This window comes from Perna viridis, chromosome 14, assembly GCF_037379345.1.
Source record: "Perna viridis isolate PV_CMFRI_1.1 ecotype Kerala chromosome 14, ASM3737934v1, whole genome shotgun sequence".
NCBI classification, from domain to species: Eukaryota; Metazoa; Mollusca; class Bivalvia; order Mytilida; family Mytilidae; genus Perna; species Perna viridis.
The window spans coordinates 7,632,082-7,651,498 of NC_142458.1; the positions used below are offsets into that span (position 1 = coordinate 7,632,082).

Here is a 19,417-nt window from a genome sequence, read left to right on the forward strand (position 1 = left end):
AGTATGTATCCAATTTAAGATGAAGAAGAGTTTATAAAGTATTTACAGCAGTGGTATTTTCACTGTACTTCATGCAGTTATATTTTAATGCAAAAAAAATTACTAATATGAAATTCAGTGCCAAATCCAGGAGGAAGGTTCCAGGGAAACTTCTCCCTCAATTTATTGGAAATTTTTTTTGGCAAAAATGTGCAAATCGTAACTTCAAAACCACCCCTTTTTAAACATTTTTTTATTGGAAGTCCTTTTACAAATTCTAGATGCACCTCTGCAACTTAAGATTCTAGTTTCAACTTTATTTTGTAGGTTCAATGAATGTGATGCCAAAGACATTAAAATGGATGAGAGACCAAGGTGTCCATTTCAACAACTCATTTGTAAGCACACCCATGTGCTGCCCGTCACGGAGCTCATTCCTTACAGGAATGTATACCCATAACCATCATGTATATACCAATAATGATAACTGTTCATCTCCATATTGGCAGGCCAATCATGAATCCAGGACTTTTGCCACTTATTTAAGCAATGCTGGGTACAGAACAGGTAGGTAGTTTGATAAGTTATCTCCCTTGGTTTATTTACTCTGCCAGAACACTCCCCTACTAATGAGACATCACAAATAGGAATGGCAGAAAGTATCAGAGAATATAAAACTGTCCTTTTTGACATCTGTGAAGAATTTGCTACAATATTTGCAAATATTTGTCATTTAATAAAATATAAGTTTGAATTCAAATATTTCAAACCTTAAATATACAAATCTTATTCTAAGCAAGAAAGTACTTGACTTTTTTTGCATAGATTTACTCTTTGATTTTCTGCTTCATCAGCTCAGCTATTCAAAATAGAAATTTAAATTTGAAATTTAGAATTTAAAAAAAAAAACAAGTTTACTGTTCTAATAAACTTTTATAAAGCTATACTAATAACTTGGAAATAGAACTTAGTAGCAATTCTGTATATGATACTGTAAGGGTTGCTTCCCTTTAGTACATACACATTTACTACACTCCTCTCTTAAAACATGTAGCTGAAATATTGCTGCTCGGGCATTAAACCCCAATAATCAATCAATCAATCAATCAATCTTAAAACATACATCTGAAGCTTTGGAATGGTGTCAAGAAAAGTTGTCTGGATAAAACAAAGACATATGACATCTCAATACACTTCATATTGGTAAAAAAATACTGAAGTGTCATCAATGGGATGATTCAAATCTGTCAAAATAAAAATAGAGGTTACAAAGGAACCATATGGTGTATATGTCAGGCATCATGTAAAAGATAGGAATTTTGTTTGGTTTTTACATAAGTAAAAAAGGAGAATATGATTGGTTTTAGGCTCATTGTGCATATTTTCTTTCTATTTTTAGATTAAAAATGCAATAAAAATCATATGTTCATTTGTTTTGAAATGATGATTGAATTATGATGCTGGTTTTTGGTCATTTTTTTTTTGCACCTGACAACCAAAACACCTGTTATGTTTCACTAAAGGTACAAAAATTTATTTCAATTACATGTTATTTGACTTTTTTACATCAGGTTCATAATTAAATCTGTCAATATAGGTGACTTAAGTGGTCTTATATCAGAATGAAAAGTTCTTATATGTGTCCCTAGTGATGATCTAGGAATACAAAATGTAACTTCCACAAGTAGTAAAAATAATTCCAGTTAAGGATGTAGACCTAGGGTAAGGGAAACAACTCTTGAAATCAGTGATATATTTGTATCATATTTAGTTTCACCAAAGCCTATCAAGCTTTCATTTGAAACATAATGAAATCAGTCAAAGTTACGTTGATGCTTACATAAGATTGATGTAAAATGCTAAATACAAACGTGCCATTGATTTTTAAGAGTTGTATCCTTTACCCTAGGTCTACCTCCTTAAGCATGTGGTGTGCAGCAGATTTAATGAAAAGGCAATAACTTGTTTTCATTAAAAATAAGTAAAGTTTCAATAGGGACAAGTATCACACTCATATAGCTCATACACTTTGCTTAAATTGATTTAAAAAAGGCATAAAAAAATACCACTTTTTGCAATTTCTACCACCCCACTCCTCCATTTTCTTGCCTTGCTTTGCTTGACCTTTTGGTGTCCCTCACAAAGATGATCTAGGTCTCATGAGTTGTAAGAAGTCATGTGCATTGATCTGCCATGGGTCACTTCTGTCAGATTTATGGGTTTATTTGTTTTTGACAGATTTAATACTGGTTTATTTGGGGTTTATTTTAGACAAGTTTCTGATTTATTTGGATTTCTTGCGTATTTAAGGAGGTAGACCTAGGGTAAGGGAGACAACTCTAACAAATCATAGGAGCGTTTGTATTCAATATTTTCCATCAATCTCATGTAAGCATCATAGTAACTTGGACTGATTTTGTTTTGTTTCAAAGGAAAGCTTGAAAAGCTTTGGTGCAATTGAATATAATACAAACGTATCATTGATTTCAAGAGTTATGTCCCTTACCCCAGGTCTATACTGCCTTAAGGTTTGGTTTAGACAGTTTTTCCTGTATTATTTTGCTTCATCTTTCTGCTTCCTCAGCTACCAATTCAAAAGTCTGTTATTTCCACCTTAGAATTTTAATGTTAACTTTTTATACGCTCGTCTAAGAGGGAGGTATTATGGTATACTGTTGCCATTTTAATGTTAACTTTTCTGATTAGTTCATTTTAATGTGAACCAATTGTGTGTCAGATTTGTTGTGAAGTTGCTTTAGCATCACTACTTCATAGTTTAATATCCATTTCATGCTTATGCCCCCATAGGGTATGTAAATCTCATCATGTGGCTCCATGGTTTCGTGAGAATGGGTCCTAGTCTACCATTCAAATGAATGGAGATTCATCTTTTACTTAACATTGAGTTCAATACTAAAAGCAAAATATCTTTTTTGTGTAAAAATACTGATAAAAAATGACAAATATCTAGTTATACAAGATAAAATGTTAAGAAAAGCATAAAATAGACAATTTTGCATTGTAATGCAGCATTTCAATTTCCCGGAAGTAAACAATAAAATGCAGATCGGTCTTCGGATTTCAACACGTTCTGCATCAAAAATTTCGGAAGAGAAATTGAAACTAGAACAAGACTTACAAACTCTATCACAAGTGAGAGATATTGTGATATTTTTTTTTCTATTTTCCAAAATTTATTGAAGTAATTGTGACACATTATAAACTGTCTTTTATGACATATATAAATTTTTAATTCTAATATAAATCAAACACTTTTTAAATTTATTATGCTCTAACTGTGATAGTTCATTATCAAAAATGTCATTTCATGACAATTTGAAATTAATTATATTCTTAACAATCTGATATGTTTGGTTGGTACTAATCAATTTGGTTTTCAGCTATTACTTTCAGGCCAAATCTGTCAAATTAAGGAGGTAGGCCTAGGGTAAGGCAGACAACTCTTAAAAATCATTGGAACGTTTGTATTCAGCAATTTACATCAATCTCATGTAAGCATCAAAGAAACATGAGTTGATTTCATTCTGATTCAAATGAAAGCTTGATAGGCTTTGGTGAATTGAATATGATTCAAACATATTATTGATTTCAATAGTTATGTCCCCTTCCCTAGTTCTACCTCCTTAAATTTGTTTATCATCATGCTTATAAAATACTGTGAAACCTGTCTAAGCTGAAGCCCCTTTTGTAGAGTGTTTCTCATTGTTGATTCTGTCTAAAATTTAGAAGGACTTGTACTTTATAAGAAGGGGCTATGCATCTCATTGTTGAACTTTCCTAAAATTTAGAAGAACTTGTACTTTATAAGAAGAGGCTGTGCATCTCATTGTTAAACCTGGCTTAAATTTAGAAGGATGTGTACTTCATAAGAAGGGGCTGTGCATCTCATTTTTCAACCTGCTTAAAATTTAGAAGGACTTGTACTTTAAAAGGAGGGGTGGTGCATCTCATTGTTGTATGATGTTGTACATCTTATTGTTGAAACTGCCTTTTATTTAGACAGACTTGTACTTTTTAACAAGCATATTGATGAGTGATATGAGTAATGTCACACATCTTATTGATGAACCTGCCTTTTATTTAGAAAGACTTGTACTTTTTAACAAGCTTTTTGATGGATGGTGTTGTACATCTTATTGTTGAATCTGCCTTTTATTTAGAAAGACTCGTACTTTTTAACAAGCATTTTGATGGATGGTGTTGCTTGTCTCTGTAGATGATAGACAGTTACTATCTTATATAATCTTAATGACTTCTTTTAACTATGATTTAACATACATAGTAGGCCATACAAATTCTGTTCTTTGTTCATGGGGACTGGAAATTTTTGTTTATATATGAAAGGGAGATTTTGAAAAGGGGGAGTTCTAGAGGGCTTAAAATAAAGAGGGGTTACAGGCTATTATTTGTTCATTTTTGCTGATATTTTGCATGAAATTAACATAATTTTCCATCATACAGAGGAAAGGGGGAGTTGTTCCAACCTCAGGACTCCCTCCAAAGATCTGCCACTGTATTGATCTCTATCACAAACGCAGTAAATGAAATGCATTGATTTTAGCTGTTGATAATTTCTTAATTTGGTCAGTGAATAAAATTCACAGATATTGTTTATTTCTTCATCAATTAAGTTGCAGTAGGGGTTAAAAATTGCTCAAAGTATTTACAAATTATCATATGAAGTGTTGACCAATGGAGGTGACAGTCAACTTGCATAGCCTTTAATGCTTCAAAGGGTTTAATGGAATTAGAATAGATTGATTGATTGATTGATTGATTGTGGTTTAATCAATGTGGTTTAATGTCCCATGGCAGATGTTTCAAGCATTTTGGATCAATTAACTAGACCCTGCTTTATACACATCCAACACACTGAGCTGGATTTTTACAGTAGATCACAGAAGCAACCGACCACAAGTTAGCATGCCACCCGACACAGACATATTATTTTGTCTCCCATCAAGCTAGTCTTCACTCTGTCTCCAATATGCTACATGCTTGGTTGAGACATAGACCTGTAAGATGACTAAGTGATCAAATTCACAACCTTCCCAACTTGAGGCCAACATGCTACCACTGGACTACCGAGAAAGTTGGAAATAGATCAGGTGTATATAACAAGCAGCTCTCCTTATAGTTTGATATGACCCATAAATCTACTTTTGTGAGACATAAATAATTCATGTTCATATATAAACAATTCTATGTTTAGAACATTGAGTCACAAATGGAGCAGAAGGTTATTGTGAAAAAAATTTGTAATTAATTTTTTTTTTTCGCAAAAAAAAAAGTTAATTCTACACGGAACTGGTACAATGTGTTAGTTTGATAATGAATGTCAGAAACTTTAACCAGTCCTATATCTTAACAGTGAAAATTTCAACATTTTTTTTTCCTGGGGAAATTTTTAATTCATTTTAAAACTGAATGAAGTTTGTAATAAGGAATTTTAAACAGGCATTAAATGACAAAGCAATGATATGTAACAATGCATATTGTAAACCAGGAAATTTTCGGGCCATCTTTTTTTTTTCATGGTTTTTGCTATCAATCAGTTTTCATGCAGCTTTAAATTCATGATCATTTCCCACATCAAATTATAATGTTCTTTTGAAGAAAATTTTCATGACAGTAAGAATCTCAATGGATAATAATTGCCTATGAGGGACTTAGTGATTTGTACTTAAGGATGTTTTTGTCAGATTTACAGACTTATCTGGTTTTATCCATTTCATAGCTTTGATATGTTTTGCCCAGTGACCCCAATTTTCTTTTCTTATTTTCATTAAACACACCATATTTATTTGGGAAGTTTTTTTTTATGGAATCCTTGTTATTTCTTCAGTGTTTTTAACAGATAAATCCTACTAAGAAAAATCTAGAGAAATCATTTTCATGCCTTAATTTAAAAAAAAATGAACAGGCTGTCCCATCTTTTTTCCCGTCATATATTGTTCTAACATGAAAAATCATTTAAGATTTCACAACCTTTTGAATTCCTTATTTTTCTGAAATAGAGCAGCGAACATCTTTAAGTGTCAGTCCCTGTAATAATCAGGCAGTCGATGAAACATGGTATGAAAAAAACATGATTTTGATAGTGTAATTTGACTACTTGCACTATTAGAATCAAGGAAAAAAAACAATTTTCCATATCATGCTGGACCATTGAGTTACAATTTCATTAAAATGCACTGAAAATGAACATTTCAAGGGCAGATAACTCTGTCAAAAACCTCATTTTTCTAAGATTCTATTGAAAAATTTCTGCACAAAGCCAGTGACACAGAGATCAAATAGTGGTTTTTTTTTCAAATAGAGAAAATATCCTTGAGTGATATTACATTGTTGGTTTGGATTTTTACATGCACATTTTTTATTTTTCCCATTTTGCCTGAATTTTACAAATACTTACACTTAGATAATAGTTGATTTAGTTGATAATGCATGGCTATTTTGTGATATCACTGATGTCACAACTAACAGGATTATGGTGACACTATAACACATCCTGTATGTCTGTGTCAAAAGTCCAAACAATCAGTCTCTTTAACTACATACATCATTCCTTAAATATACTACTTCCAATGGAACGATTTTGAGCCATTCATGTCTCCGATCAACTTCATATATAGGACATTGCTAAAGCTCTGTCCTCAATTAACAGTTGCGCTGAAGTGAAAAAATGTACGGTAAGTCACTTCCATTTTTGTTGTTGATTGTCCCATTTCCCTGATATGAAAAATCAGAAAATAAAAAAAATGGTTTTTTTTCTATTTTCAGGTTATTTTGGGAAATATTTAAATGAGTATAATGGCAGTTATATCCCAGCTGGCTGGCGAGAGTGGTTAGGACTGATCCGTAACTCTCGGTTTTATAATTACAGTGTTAACTTTAATGGACAGAAAATGAAGCATGAGGATAATTATTATAAGGATTACTTCACAGACCTTATTGCCAATGACAGCGTCACTTTCTTGAAAAGGAGTAAACAGTATTTCCCTAAAAGGTAAAAATACTATATATATATCCTTTCAGGGAAAAAATGATAAAAATATCTTTAGTGGTATTCTTGGATCAATTTGAAGTTTAGTAGAAAGAAGAAAAAGATGAAAGAAAATGACCAAGATAAATAAATATATGACTTTTAACCATCCCCACTTTTTCCACAAATCCATTGGATACTCTTTAATATGCTTATCCCTTTTTTCATGTATTAAATGTCCTTTGTCAATTTCAGACCAGTTTTGATGGTGCTAAGTGTACCAGCTCCTCATGGTCCTGAGGACGCTGCACCACAATATCAACATCTGTTCTATAATAATACCTATCATAGGTAAGTACATTAAAGTTAGAGGTACTGTAAAACCTGGCTAAACAGAACCCCTTTGAACTTCAAAATTGGTTCAGGTTAGACAGGGGTTTTGTTTACCAAGGTTCAAAATATATTTAAATTGATAAAAAGGGACTGTCATATGTTTCTGGTTTAGACAAGTTGTCAGATCATTCAGAGTTTGGTTTAGAAAGGTTTGACAGTATATAGAGTTCTTTCCTTTTATCACAAAAATCTCTATGACCCTTGAAGTGATTCACCACAATATAAAAGCTTGTTTTGTAACAATAGGTAAGAACCCTTCTTGAAAATGTTAAATTATTATTATACATATGGAGGTAATTAGAGTTACTTCCCTTTTAGCCAATTGTCAAATTGCTTCATTTAAGTTGTCACTTTTTGAAAGGTCTTATCTTTTTTATGCAAAGTTTCAGTTTCTTATACTCCTACTTTTTTCCATGTAGGAATTATCTCTTACTGCTGTCTGTCTGTCTGTCTGTTCATATGTCTGTATATATAGAAGAGTTAAAAGCCCTCATAGATATAATAATTAATGAAGCTTAAACATGATGAGTTGGTTTTTGAACGTGATTTTCTTTTTGGTTGCAAGTCCTGTTATAACTTCCTGTTCTTATATAGCTTAAAAAAATACTGGTTGTATAATAGTATCATAATGTTATAGTTGGTGTTGGTGTCGATCATACACATTTTATGTCTGCATGGACAATTGCCTGAGTATCAGCATATAGATCTTTATGAAATAATGGCACGACGGGAAAGTTAGGACTTACTTTTGGGGTTGTGACTAAAACCGTTTAGGAATCACATATTGTATATATTTAATGTATATTTTAGGACACCCAGTTGGAATGTAGCCCCAAATTACGACAAACAATATTTACTGAAGATCACGGGTAAGATGGAACCCATAGAACAAAGATTTACAGATGTGTTACAACAGAAGCGACTTCAGACTTTACAAAGTGTAGATGATATGGTTGACAAGGTATGACTAAACTTTAACATTTTCAAAAAGTGGGTGGTATATTGAAATCATCATGTCAATATGTCTGTCTGTCAAAACTTCATCGCTTTTATCTTGATTCCCGATGAACTGATTATAGAAGTGACTTTCTACAAATTTGTCATTTGACAGACTGGGTTAGTGTCAAATTGGAGCAGTAGACAGCAGTAGACTTCATATGTCTGAAGTTTACTTGGTAATCAGAATCAATGATAAATAATTCCTTCTCAATGCTCTTCATTATACCCCAACTCAGGGAGTTGATGGAATATTGGAATCTCCTTTTTTTGTCTACCTGTCATCCCATCTTAATTCTGTGCAATTATCGTGGCCCCGGTGCATAAATTGATTACAAATTGTTTGTGGTGTTTGGCTTTATAAAGAGTCTGCACACTGTTAAAGTACTATTTTTTGCGGGGTACTAACTTTCGTGGTTTTCCTGAGTAGGCCAAACCATGAAATTTGGTTCCCAACGAAAAGGAAGTTCCTATTGATGTGTATACTGAAAATCACAAAATCACATGAATTCAAGAATCAATGAACCTGAGTTTCTTCCCTAATCCACAAAAAATGGTATCCACAAATTATAATACTTCCATAGTATGTTGTAAGTAGTTTTGGTTGCTGTCAAATATCAAGTTCCTGTATGAATGGGTGTATGCCTAGATCGAAAACTTGACAATGTGTGTAACGAATGCAATTTAAAGATAATAAATATATAAATTTTGTTCTATATTTTATATAGGTGTGTACCGAGCTATCAATGTTAGGGGAACTGTCAAATACCTACGTCATCTACACATCTGATCATGGCTATCATCTTGGACAGTTTGGTGTTGTCAAGGGGAAGGCACTCCCATATGATTTTGATATTAGAGTGCCGCTGTACATGAGAGGACCAGGAATTTTATCTCGATCTAGGTATGTTTAGTAGGAGAAATTTGTAAAAGAGGGGAGGGAGCATACATTTTCTGGCCTTGTCATTAAAGAGTTACTGCCCTTAATAAACACGACTTGGTTGTAAAATTTAAACTTAGCTGATGGTTACCATATGCTTACAACTTTTTTAATTCCTGGTTTAGTAGTTTACTCCCACAAACAAGGAATGTTTATCTGTCTGTCTGTCTGTCTGTTTCGTCTGTCCTTATTTTATGTCAGGGTAACTCCTCTCAAATTGCTTAAGATAGTTTCATAAAACTTTATAGGAAGGTTGGACATCATATGCAGATGTGCATGGTGGAAAATAATAATTGTCAGAGAACCCCAAAGAGAGATAACTGAACTTTAAAAAAAAAACATTTAAAGTCTGTTTGCCTTGAGGAATATTCTCTTTGTGAGCTTGTCCACCTTATTTGTTAGTTTTTTTTTCAGTAGGGTATGAGATACTCTTATCAGGGATAATTTTTTTTTTTGCTTATTGAAATCCGTATTTTACCGTTACGATTATTTTTTAACTGTTTATTTATTTCCAATTTTACCAATTTCCACTTTATTTGACAATCTCATAAAATCATCCTTGTCTTGTACTGTTTAATGTGTTTTGATGGAACTTTACAGGAAGGTTCATATGTGTTGTATGTTGATGTCCATGGAGGACTCCTTGAGGAGATTACTGAAGTAAAGATTTTTAGATTTGACATTTAATTCTGTGTAAGCTCGTCCACATTCTTTTAGTGTTTTTTTTTTTCTGTAGGATATCAAACACAGTGCTGAATATAGATGTAGCTGCTACTATAATGGACATAGCAGGCCTAGATATCCCTGAACACTTTGATGGCAAGTCACTCCTCAGATTGATAAAGGCTTACAGGGACCCTCAAAAGTAAGTATAAAGAGGATGTCAGTGGAAAACCCAGGCAATTGGTGACGCATGCCAAATAATTCAAACAAGTTTTCATCAGTCAGAGATCAAGAACTTATGCTTTTTACAGGATGTCCTTGCAAAAACCAGTCAGTGGTTGGTACATGACAAATTTTGTTTTCTAAAAATGTTCACCCTTTTCATATCACAAATGCATCCTTTCTTAAAAATTGAAAGTTGGTTTTTGATTAACTACAGCGATTTAAGAGAAATAAATTGCAAAGAAAGCATTGAAAAGAGACATAACTCTTTATTTTATGCAAATTTGTTGGTTGCTTTATTAGGGAATTATAAAATCATTTTCTGAGCCATCATTGTCGATTTAATGACATCTTTATACTATTCAACATACATATGATTTAAACATTGCATTGGAACAAAAAAATCAGTGGGATCATATTTACCCTGTGCCACTTATATCATGCGATCTGCCTAATTTTTACATGGATAGCCTCTTAAAAGAAAGGCATGTTGGTTTAGAGTTTTCTGGAATAGTAAAAGTCTTTAGTCTGCCATGGTAAAACTTTGATTAAAATATGACCAATGTCATAGACTGATGACAATCTTATTTTCATCATCATAGATAAGTTTTACCCTATTAAACTGACCTCAAGCAGAATTTTGCTCCATAACGGTCACCATTTCGTGCAACACATAGGCTGCGTCTGTTAAAAAATATGAAGAAATTGGTCCAATTAAAATCAAAGTAAATCACAGAAACTCCATTTTATAATCGTTTTACCATGGACTGGCCATTGTATGTTGATATTTAAATTCTCACTGTCACACATGTAAAATAATGCCTCATGAAAGGCCAGGCCATGGTAAAACAATGATAAAATGGAGTTTCTGTGATTTATTTCTTAAATCACCCATAGTAATAAGACTTGCCTCAAAATATTGTATTTTTTTGGTTTTTTTTTTTGGTGATCAAATTGTTTATAATTAGAATATAATAATAGAAAAACGTTAATTTGAAAATGTCAATTTTTTAAGGAATGAATTTCATAAATATTTCCTTCATTGGCGTACATGTGTTTTACACATTAAAGAATTGGAATAGTCATTAAATTCATTTTTGATAAATAATTTTGATACAAATATTCAACAGGAAATTTAAAATAACTTGTAAACATTTTTATCATCCATTTTAGGTCTCACTAACCACTTCTTACGTTTCCATTACTTTACATGTTAAAAAAGTAATTTTCAAAGTCTCACTGTGAATTCCCAGGACAAATGACATCTGAAAGCTGCATACCGTTGCGAAGCTTGGAAAATAAGGCTTCCAAAATCATTATGCTAATGGTACGATCATAGTAGAAATTCTTCACAAAATTTACTTGAATAAATAATACTGAAAATCCACATTTTTACCTGTTCTGCTAACTGACAGCATGGAGGCAAATTACTCACACATATAAACAATATTCATACACTTTTGTAGTTAATTACATAAGCAAAATAAGTAAGTATGGAGCTGATCACACAGAGAAGTTCTTAAGTAGTATCCTCAATGAGTTGGCTTGTGTCCTTACTAAAAAAATTTAGTTCATTTTCAAATAAAAAACTTTTTCAACCAATCAAAATAATGCATTCCTTTTGAATTTATTTATTGCCAATAATATTTTCATATTAATGAACTATTTCTTTTGTTTTCCAGTGTTGACAGCAAAGGTTTTGTAAAGACCAGAAAACCCTGGGGTGATACAGTGTTGTTAGAAAGAGGGTAAGGTGAAACAGGCTACAATGAAACCTTTTTAAGGAGGTAGACCTAGGGTAAGGGACACAACTCGTACAAATCATTGGAATGTATGTATACAGCATTTTGCATCAATCTCATGTAAGCATCAAAATAACATGGACTGATTTCATTCTGTTTCAAATGAAAGCTTGATATGCTTTCATGAAATTGAATATAATACAAACATATCACTGATTTTAAGAGTTATGTCCCTTACCCTAGGTATACCTCACCATTCTGTGTAAGAATCAGGCAATGAGTGGCACATTATTTTTCTCAATTTGGTCTTTTTTGTCTCAAATTTATTCTGTACATCTACAAAACAACCAAAAAGCTACCTAATTTTGAAGCAACTTTTTGACTGTTTGTATAGGAAAAGAGTGCAGGAAAATTTTCCTGTCATTCTTTTATAGTACATTTAATTAAATTTGACCTATCAACATCTTTAAATGGCAAACTTAAAAAAACACTTTGATGGATATATTCTAGAGGTTATATTGTAAGAATACTTGAATAATGCAAAACAATCTCTTTTTTTTTTCATGTGCATCACCTTGTACACATTTAGCCTGATTCTTAGACTTGAGTTATACTCAAATGAGACCCTTTTGGGAAAAAAGGGTTGCCTTTTTGGTTTAAACATAGTCAAAATTCATCGAAACCTGTAAATAAACAGAAAATGTCTAGTTTTGGCATATTTCTGATTTATTAAGTATGGGTCTGTTTAAAAATAAGGCAGGGGGTGATTCATTGTATCTCAAGATAATCAATGAAACTGTTCAAACATTTGTTAGGTTCCTTTCCCTGTATCTGTTATATATCATGAAATAATTTCTGATTTCTGTAAAAGTTCTGAAAGGAAATCTTGCTGTACTTTTCTATAGTAGAAAGTAAGCAAACTTAAAGTGTTAATATCTCTAGAGACCAACTTTCATTTGTACTCTTATTGTTGAATACAGTTTCTATGATTTCATCGTCTGAATGTAGCTGAAATATTGCTGCTCGGACGTTAAACCCCAATAAACAAAACTATGATTTCAAATCAAAAGATTTTTGGGATTAATATATGAGTGAATCACTAATCATAAGCCTCTGCCTTGTTTTAAGGCAGAACTGTACTTAACTTTAACATTGATCTGATGGCAGTGTTTTCTACTCTGAATTCAGTTTGTGGGGTCAGAAGTTCATTTTCAACATTAAAAACTTAAGTAATCCAGAATTCAACACAGATTCATTTATAAAAACTGTTCTAGTTAAGGAGTTTAAAATGGACTTAATTGGCTTCATTGGTCAAATATAAATCAAAGACCATTTTAAGAGATTGGAAAAATGGAATAATTTATTGAATGAGATTATTTAAGTAACTGAATCCCTGTTTTGAACACACATTTTGCTATTAAATGAATTCATCCCTATCTTTCTCAGGATTTTCTTTTTGTCAATTTTCTGCAAATTTATGAATTTGTACTGTCTTGAATAATTACAAAATAATGTATGAACCATCAGTTAGTTTTCTCTGTATTAAAACTCTTTCATTGTTAAATCTTAGTAAAATCACTCAGAAGAGATATAAAGACATGATGAGGGAACAGAAAAGAACTTTTATGGAGAATCTGGTTTCCATGCCAAGTATACCTGATAGCCTTTTACAATATGCCACACCAAAACAGCGTAGGATCTTCAAAGAATGTTCTAAATCAGAAAATCAGCCTCCTTGTAAACCAGATCAGGTAACTTCATTGTTGTTGATAATTAATAAGGAAATATTTTTGTGCTAATTATTCCAATCTAATTAGCATATGTCTTTTTTTTGCATTATGATTGATTGTTTACCTGGTACCCTCTACAGCCTCTGTGTTAGCTATTATAAAAAATCATGGCTACCTACACCTCTACATGCAGAAAAGCCAGTTTGCAGTGTGAAATAGTGTTTTTTTTTTCTTCATAACTTTTATTTTCCAAATCTGGAACAACAATTTTTTAAAAAAATGTGGATACATGTATGTCAGTAATTTCAATTTACTTCAAATATTAAAATTGACAACCATATGGTGTTTTCATTTGCAAAACCAATTTCACTATATGAGAGTCTTCAAGAAAATTTGTGAATATATTTTAAAATTTTTTTTAGTTGGAATTATCAGGATTAAAATCTGTTTTTTTAATAGAATTTATAGATGGTTGAAATCAGATCATTCACTCACAGTTTAAAATATAAGTTCTCACAGATTTTTCCTTTGTAGCTATGTAACATTATTTTGCAGAAATATGTATGTGTGCATGACCCATCAAGAAAGTTACCACGGCTACAGAAGTGTCGCCTTGGTGACAATAGTGTTGTCAACACAATACAGAATGATGATGGTCCACCATGTAATTGTAAGCGACGGAGAAAAAGGCGAAGGATTGCGAGGCAAGGGAGAAAAAGACAGAGAAGATATTTACAAACAAGACGTAGATCCTGTAGGTATTATCAGCATGCTTATTTTCCAGACATAAATTTTGTAGGTTTTGATCCCCGGCAGAATCACACCAAGGACTTATAAATTGGTAGTCACTGCTTCTCTGCAGAGCATTCAGTGTTAAGGGGATATGATAACAGCTGATTGGTTTTATGTTAGAATAATATATTCTTGTATTCCTTACTTCTCAAGGTACTTGAAATTTGTCTGGTAGAAAGTTTAAATCTTTTCAGTTAGCCATTTATGGAGGGAAAACCCAATTCTATCCCCTGAACTCCATCATTGTTTGTGCTGTAAAATGTACAATATGTAAGGTTCCATCAGGTCAATGCCATTTAGTTAGTAAAAGGGAGACCAATATATCCCCCGATCACTACCATTGTTTGTGCTGTAAAATGTACGATACTGAAGGCGTTTCCTCAGGTGAATGCCATTTAATTAATAAAAAGGAGACGAATATATACCCTAAACACCATCATTATTTGTGTTGTAAAATGTCAGATACTCCAGGTCTTTTGTCAGGTGAATGCCATTTAACAAAGGGAAGACAAATGTAAATCCTGAACACGACCTTTGTTTGTGCTGTAATATGTTGGCTACTAAGACCTTTCATCAGGTGAAGGTGATGACAGAAAACCAATATATTCCCTGACCATTATCATTGTTATGTGCTGTAATGTTTAGTTTCACTCTTTAAAAAGATAGAACTTCTTATATTTTCAGACTCTTTAAGATCACAAATGAGACAGAAAAGATCGTATTTAGAATCTCAGAATATGGCATCTCCATGTAAGTATTGTTTAAGCTAAAAATTGCATTATGGAATTATTGATGTTAAAATTTGACTTAAAAAAAAACGAAACAAAACTAAAAATCACATAGAATAAGATGACAAAATTGCAATTATTCATGCTTCAATAATTTCTGAAATTATAGTAGATCGGTGCAATATCTGTCATTCTTACATTATGCTGATATCATGCTGTGTTTGTTGTCATTATTCATGGACTTTTGGTGTCCAGAAAATAACTTGACTATTGGTGAATAAATCTTCGCAAAATTATACCAAGAGTTACTATTCTTGTCACAACTGGTCAGTGTTCTCCCTCTTTAGTCATATCAAGCTGTGCTCTGAAAAGCATTTTATTCATGATTCTATTTCAGTAATAATGCCTATCGACAGGAAGTGCAGAGTTTTACAGAACAATACAGTGTCATGTGATCAAATACTATATAAAGATGTTGATGCTTGGAAGGACCACAAGGACCAATTAGATGATATGATACAGGAATATAGAAAAATGCTGGAAGATTTAAGAGTATATCTTTAAAAAAATCTTAAAATATCTTAAAATTTCCAAAAATAATTTTTATCTCTGCTCAATAATCTGTGATGACCGTATTGACCTTCTACAATTTATATATTTTTTGAAACATGATCAACGACTTTTTTTCTAATAAGGATTCACATGGTTTCTTAGAAGGATTCTCATGATGTCAACTCATCAAGGTCCACTTCACTTTTTTCTGTGAGGTTCCACTTAATTTCTTCTGAACAGGGTCCACTTGACTTCTTTTCAGGGTCCACATGACTTCTACCAAACTGGGTTCACTTGACTTCTTCTAAGGGTCCAATGGATTTCTACTTATACCAATCAAGGTCTCCTTGACTTTTTCTAGTAAGTTTCCATGTGACTTCAAATAAGGGTCCACATGATTTCTGCTAAACACACACCACTTGACTTCTGCTAAACATGTACCACTTGACTTCTGCTCAACATGTACCACTTGACTTCTGCTAAACAAGGTCCATTTCTCGTGTTTTATGAGTTCCCTTGACTTCACTGCTTGACCTCTACTAAACAGGGTCCATTTGACTGAAAGAGGATTGGGGGTGTAATGTGATCCTAATATCCATTTGTCTGTCTATCTGTCTGTCTGTCCTAAAAAAAAACGCTTTCCTGATTTGTCAAACTTTAACAATAATATGAGTCACGTTTTATTAGGGTGTATTCGTCTGTTGTTCTCACTTTGTAGCAGTTTTGAATGATTCAAAATAATTTTTAAAGTTTGTAGTTGTTTCTTGATATCAGAACAAATTTTAAGTACAATAGTTAAAAAGTTTCTTATTTTCTTCTTCCAGAAATACAGGAGACATTTAAAGAAAGAGAAACCAAAAGAGAGTTTCCTTACAAATTACAACCCCACTGATGATTTCCTAGAGAGAACTAACATACCAGGTGTTACTCCTGTCTGTAATTGTGATGATAATGTCACATTGTAAGTTAATAACATTTTAATGTCACTTTGTAAGGTAATATCAATATGATGTCACATTGTAAGGTATTTTCAATATAATGTCACATTGTGATTAAATATGATGATAATGTCACATTCTAAGTTCATAACATTTTAATGTGTTTTGTAAGGTAATGTCAATATGATGTCACATCATAAGGTATTTTCAATATAATGTCACATTGTGATTAAATGTGATGATAATGTCACATTCTAAGTTCATTACATTTTAATGTCACTTTGTAAGGTAATATCAATATGATGTCACATTGTAAGAAATTTATGTTTTGAGTAAATTTGTAGTTATTTTCAGTCTGTCATAGTGTTATCAACAAAAATAAAATAGAACTGATTACAGTTTTGAGTTGGGTGTTTTAGAACTGGCAGCAAAATTGTGTCATAAGTGCTAAGTTTATCCCCATAAAATTGTGTCCAACATTAACTGTGTGTCCACATAGGTCCTCAAATGTACAAGGTACAACAGGCTGCCAGGGTTAAAAGTCCCAATAGTGGCAATGCCTAGTTTGAACTTTAAATGCTGACCCACATCATATTGTTATTATGAGTCTCAGATATTCCTGTTGGTTGAAACATCAGCAATATAAAGCATAAATGTGCATTATCAATTTATTGAATTGTATTTTTAATTAGAGTACAGATAGATCCATCCCTCATAGACTAAGCCTAAAATCATATTAGTATTACACTATAAATTTATGATATGATGTCAAATTGTAACTGATGTTGCATTCAACTATTGGTCAGACAAAATAGATGCAATATATTGTAAACATATTAATTTTGCGGTTGCTAATTTTTGTGGATTCTGTCAAGTATACATATATTCACAAGTATCAATTTTTGGTGATTTGAATAAAAAGATTAACATTATATTATGTTTAAAATCAACTTCGCGGGAACTATTTTTTGCAATTTTCTGTCTACTGCAAAAATAGCAAAAATTAGTACACTATGAAAATTTGGACACTGCAAAAATTAGTATGTTTTCAGTATTAAGTTCAGCTCTGCCTTAAAACCAGACAGAAGCTGATAATTATTGATTCATGCATTTCTTTATCCAAAGATTTTGTTAGGAAATCCTTCAGTAGGTCCAAAGAAACTTATGTATTCAAAAATAAAAGTGTAATGAAAGTTGCCTGCTGAAGATATTAAGACTTGAAATTTGGTTATGTTCTACTACAGAGAAGTTCAGGAAAATTTTCTGCCAGAATTTTTACTCTATACCCCGTTAAAAAATATTTCAAGATTTGTAGCGGACCCAAGGAAATGATCATTAGAAGAGTTGTTTTAAGGAGGTAACAAATGTGTTTGAACAGTATCATTGATTTCCTTGAGATATGATGAATCACCCCCTGTCTGGTTTTTAGACAGAACCATACTTAACACCTGTTTACCGTACATTTCAGTAATGCCAGAAAAGAGGCCATAAGACAGGCACGGAGGGAGAGACGGAAAAGAAGAAAGAAAAGTAGGAAGAGGAGAAAGAAGAAGGAATGTATTGATGGGAAGTGTCCTGGGCGTGGTAAAATAGACACTCCACCACTGTGGAATTGTAAGTATTTTTACATGATATGCAGACATGGTTTTACAAAGTCGACAAATGTTTTTCATGTGGCACTGAATATCTTATGGTTGATCTTCTTTAAGAAGGTACCAAGCCACAAAGGATGGTTGTAAATGATTTTTTGGTTGTGGTCCTGACCATTTTGGTTACTAGTAATGGCCGTAAACAAGCAATTCTGTTTCCAGAAAGCATATCAAGTGAACTTGAATAAATCCTCATAATATAGTACTATGCCCAACATATTTTGTTGGTGGGGGGTGGACAAAAAAAATTCTGCTTTTAAATCTAGATTTTACAATTATGTTTCTTTTGTAAGAATAAGTTCACTTTCAATTTGGCCAATTCCCATTTGTCTGAAAAAGGGGAGACTACTTATAATTTTTGACATGCACCAGAATTGTATTGTGTCTCAAGAGTGTATTAATATAACATACTTATCTTTTTGAATTTTTGCAGCAAGTTACTGGAATCTCCAGTCTGGAGAGAAGTTAAGAAGAAGAGACCATCCTGCCTGTAAAAGGGATAATATGGAGTGTTCTATTATGGACAACTCTCATTGGAAAACACAACCATATTGGACAAGTACGTTTATTGTAGAATTTTGTTTTATACTGTGAAAGTATTATTATTTGTGGGGTACCAATTTTTGTGGCTTTCATGGATAGTCTAAACCACGAAATTTAGTTCCCAACAAAATGAGGATTTCCTTGATGCATATTCTGCAAACCTAAAAAACCACGAAGTAAAGAATCCACAAACGTGCTATTTCCATAATCCACGATAATTGGTATCCAATTACAATTAAACTTTCAGATTACCTTGCAAAGTAGAGGGTATATAGTTACAGGGGTGTTCGTTTTTCCATTCTTGTTTTGTTTACACTGATGGGTATCCACTGCTTATTCAGATCTCCTCCTATTTGACTAATGTAATGAAACTTTCACAGAATATTTATTAGATATCGAAGACATACCTGTCCTGTTTGAGATTTTGACCTGAATATTTTTTTGGTCTTGCATAGCAAATCATGGATTGTGTTATTCCTGGTGGGAATTTAGTTTTGTCACAGTTTTTCTAGTTTTGTTATTGAACTTTATCAAAATATGAGGA

At 32.4% G+C, this 19,417-nt stretch overlaps 1 protein-coding gene across 7 annotated transcripts in view; it reads left to right on the forward strand.

Moving 5' to 3' along the window:
- LOC148597989 (extracellular sulfatase Sulf-1-like) overlaps nucleotides 1-19,417 on the forward strand; it is a 95,612-nt gene that overhangs the window by 67,674 nt on the left and 8,521 nt on the right. For all 7 annotated transcript variants that reach the window (XM_088561154.1, XM_088561155.1, XM_088561151.1 and 4 more), the window contains 14 exons: nucleotides 307-546; nucleotides 6,784-7,009; nucleotides 7,241-7,336; nucleotides 8,189-8,339; nucleotides 9,103-9,278; nucleotides 10,051-10,179; nucleotides 11,882-11,947; nucleotides 13,512-13,692; nucleotides 14,227-14,425; nucleotides 15,148-15,213; nucleotides 15,589-15,743; nucleotides 16,568-16,704; nucleotides 18,150-18,295; nucleotides 18,764-18,889. In XM_088561154.1, the coding sequence (XP_088417280.1) occupies nucleotides 307-546; nucleotides 6,784-7,009; nucleotides 7,241-7,336; nucleotides 8,189-8,339; nucleotides 9,103-9,278; nucleotides 10,051-10,179; nucleotides 11,882-11,947; nucleotides 13,512-13,692; nucleotides 14,227-14,425; nucleotides 15,148-15,213; nucleotides 15,589-15,743; nucleotides 16,568-16,704; nucleotides 18,150-18,295; nucleotides 18,764-18,889 (2,094 nt within the window). The remainder of the gene's footprint in view (nucleotides 1-306; nucleotides 547-6,783; nucleotides 7,010-7,240; nucleotides 7,337-8,188; nucleotides 8,340-9,102; nucleotides 9,279-10,050; nucleotides 10,180-11,881; nucleotides 11,948-13,511; nucleotides 13,693-14,226; nucleotides 14,426-15,147; nucleotides 15,214-15,588; nucleotides 15,744-16,567; nucleotides 16,705-18,149; nucleotides 18,296-18,763; nucleotides 18,890-19,417) is intronic.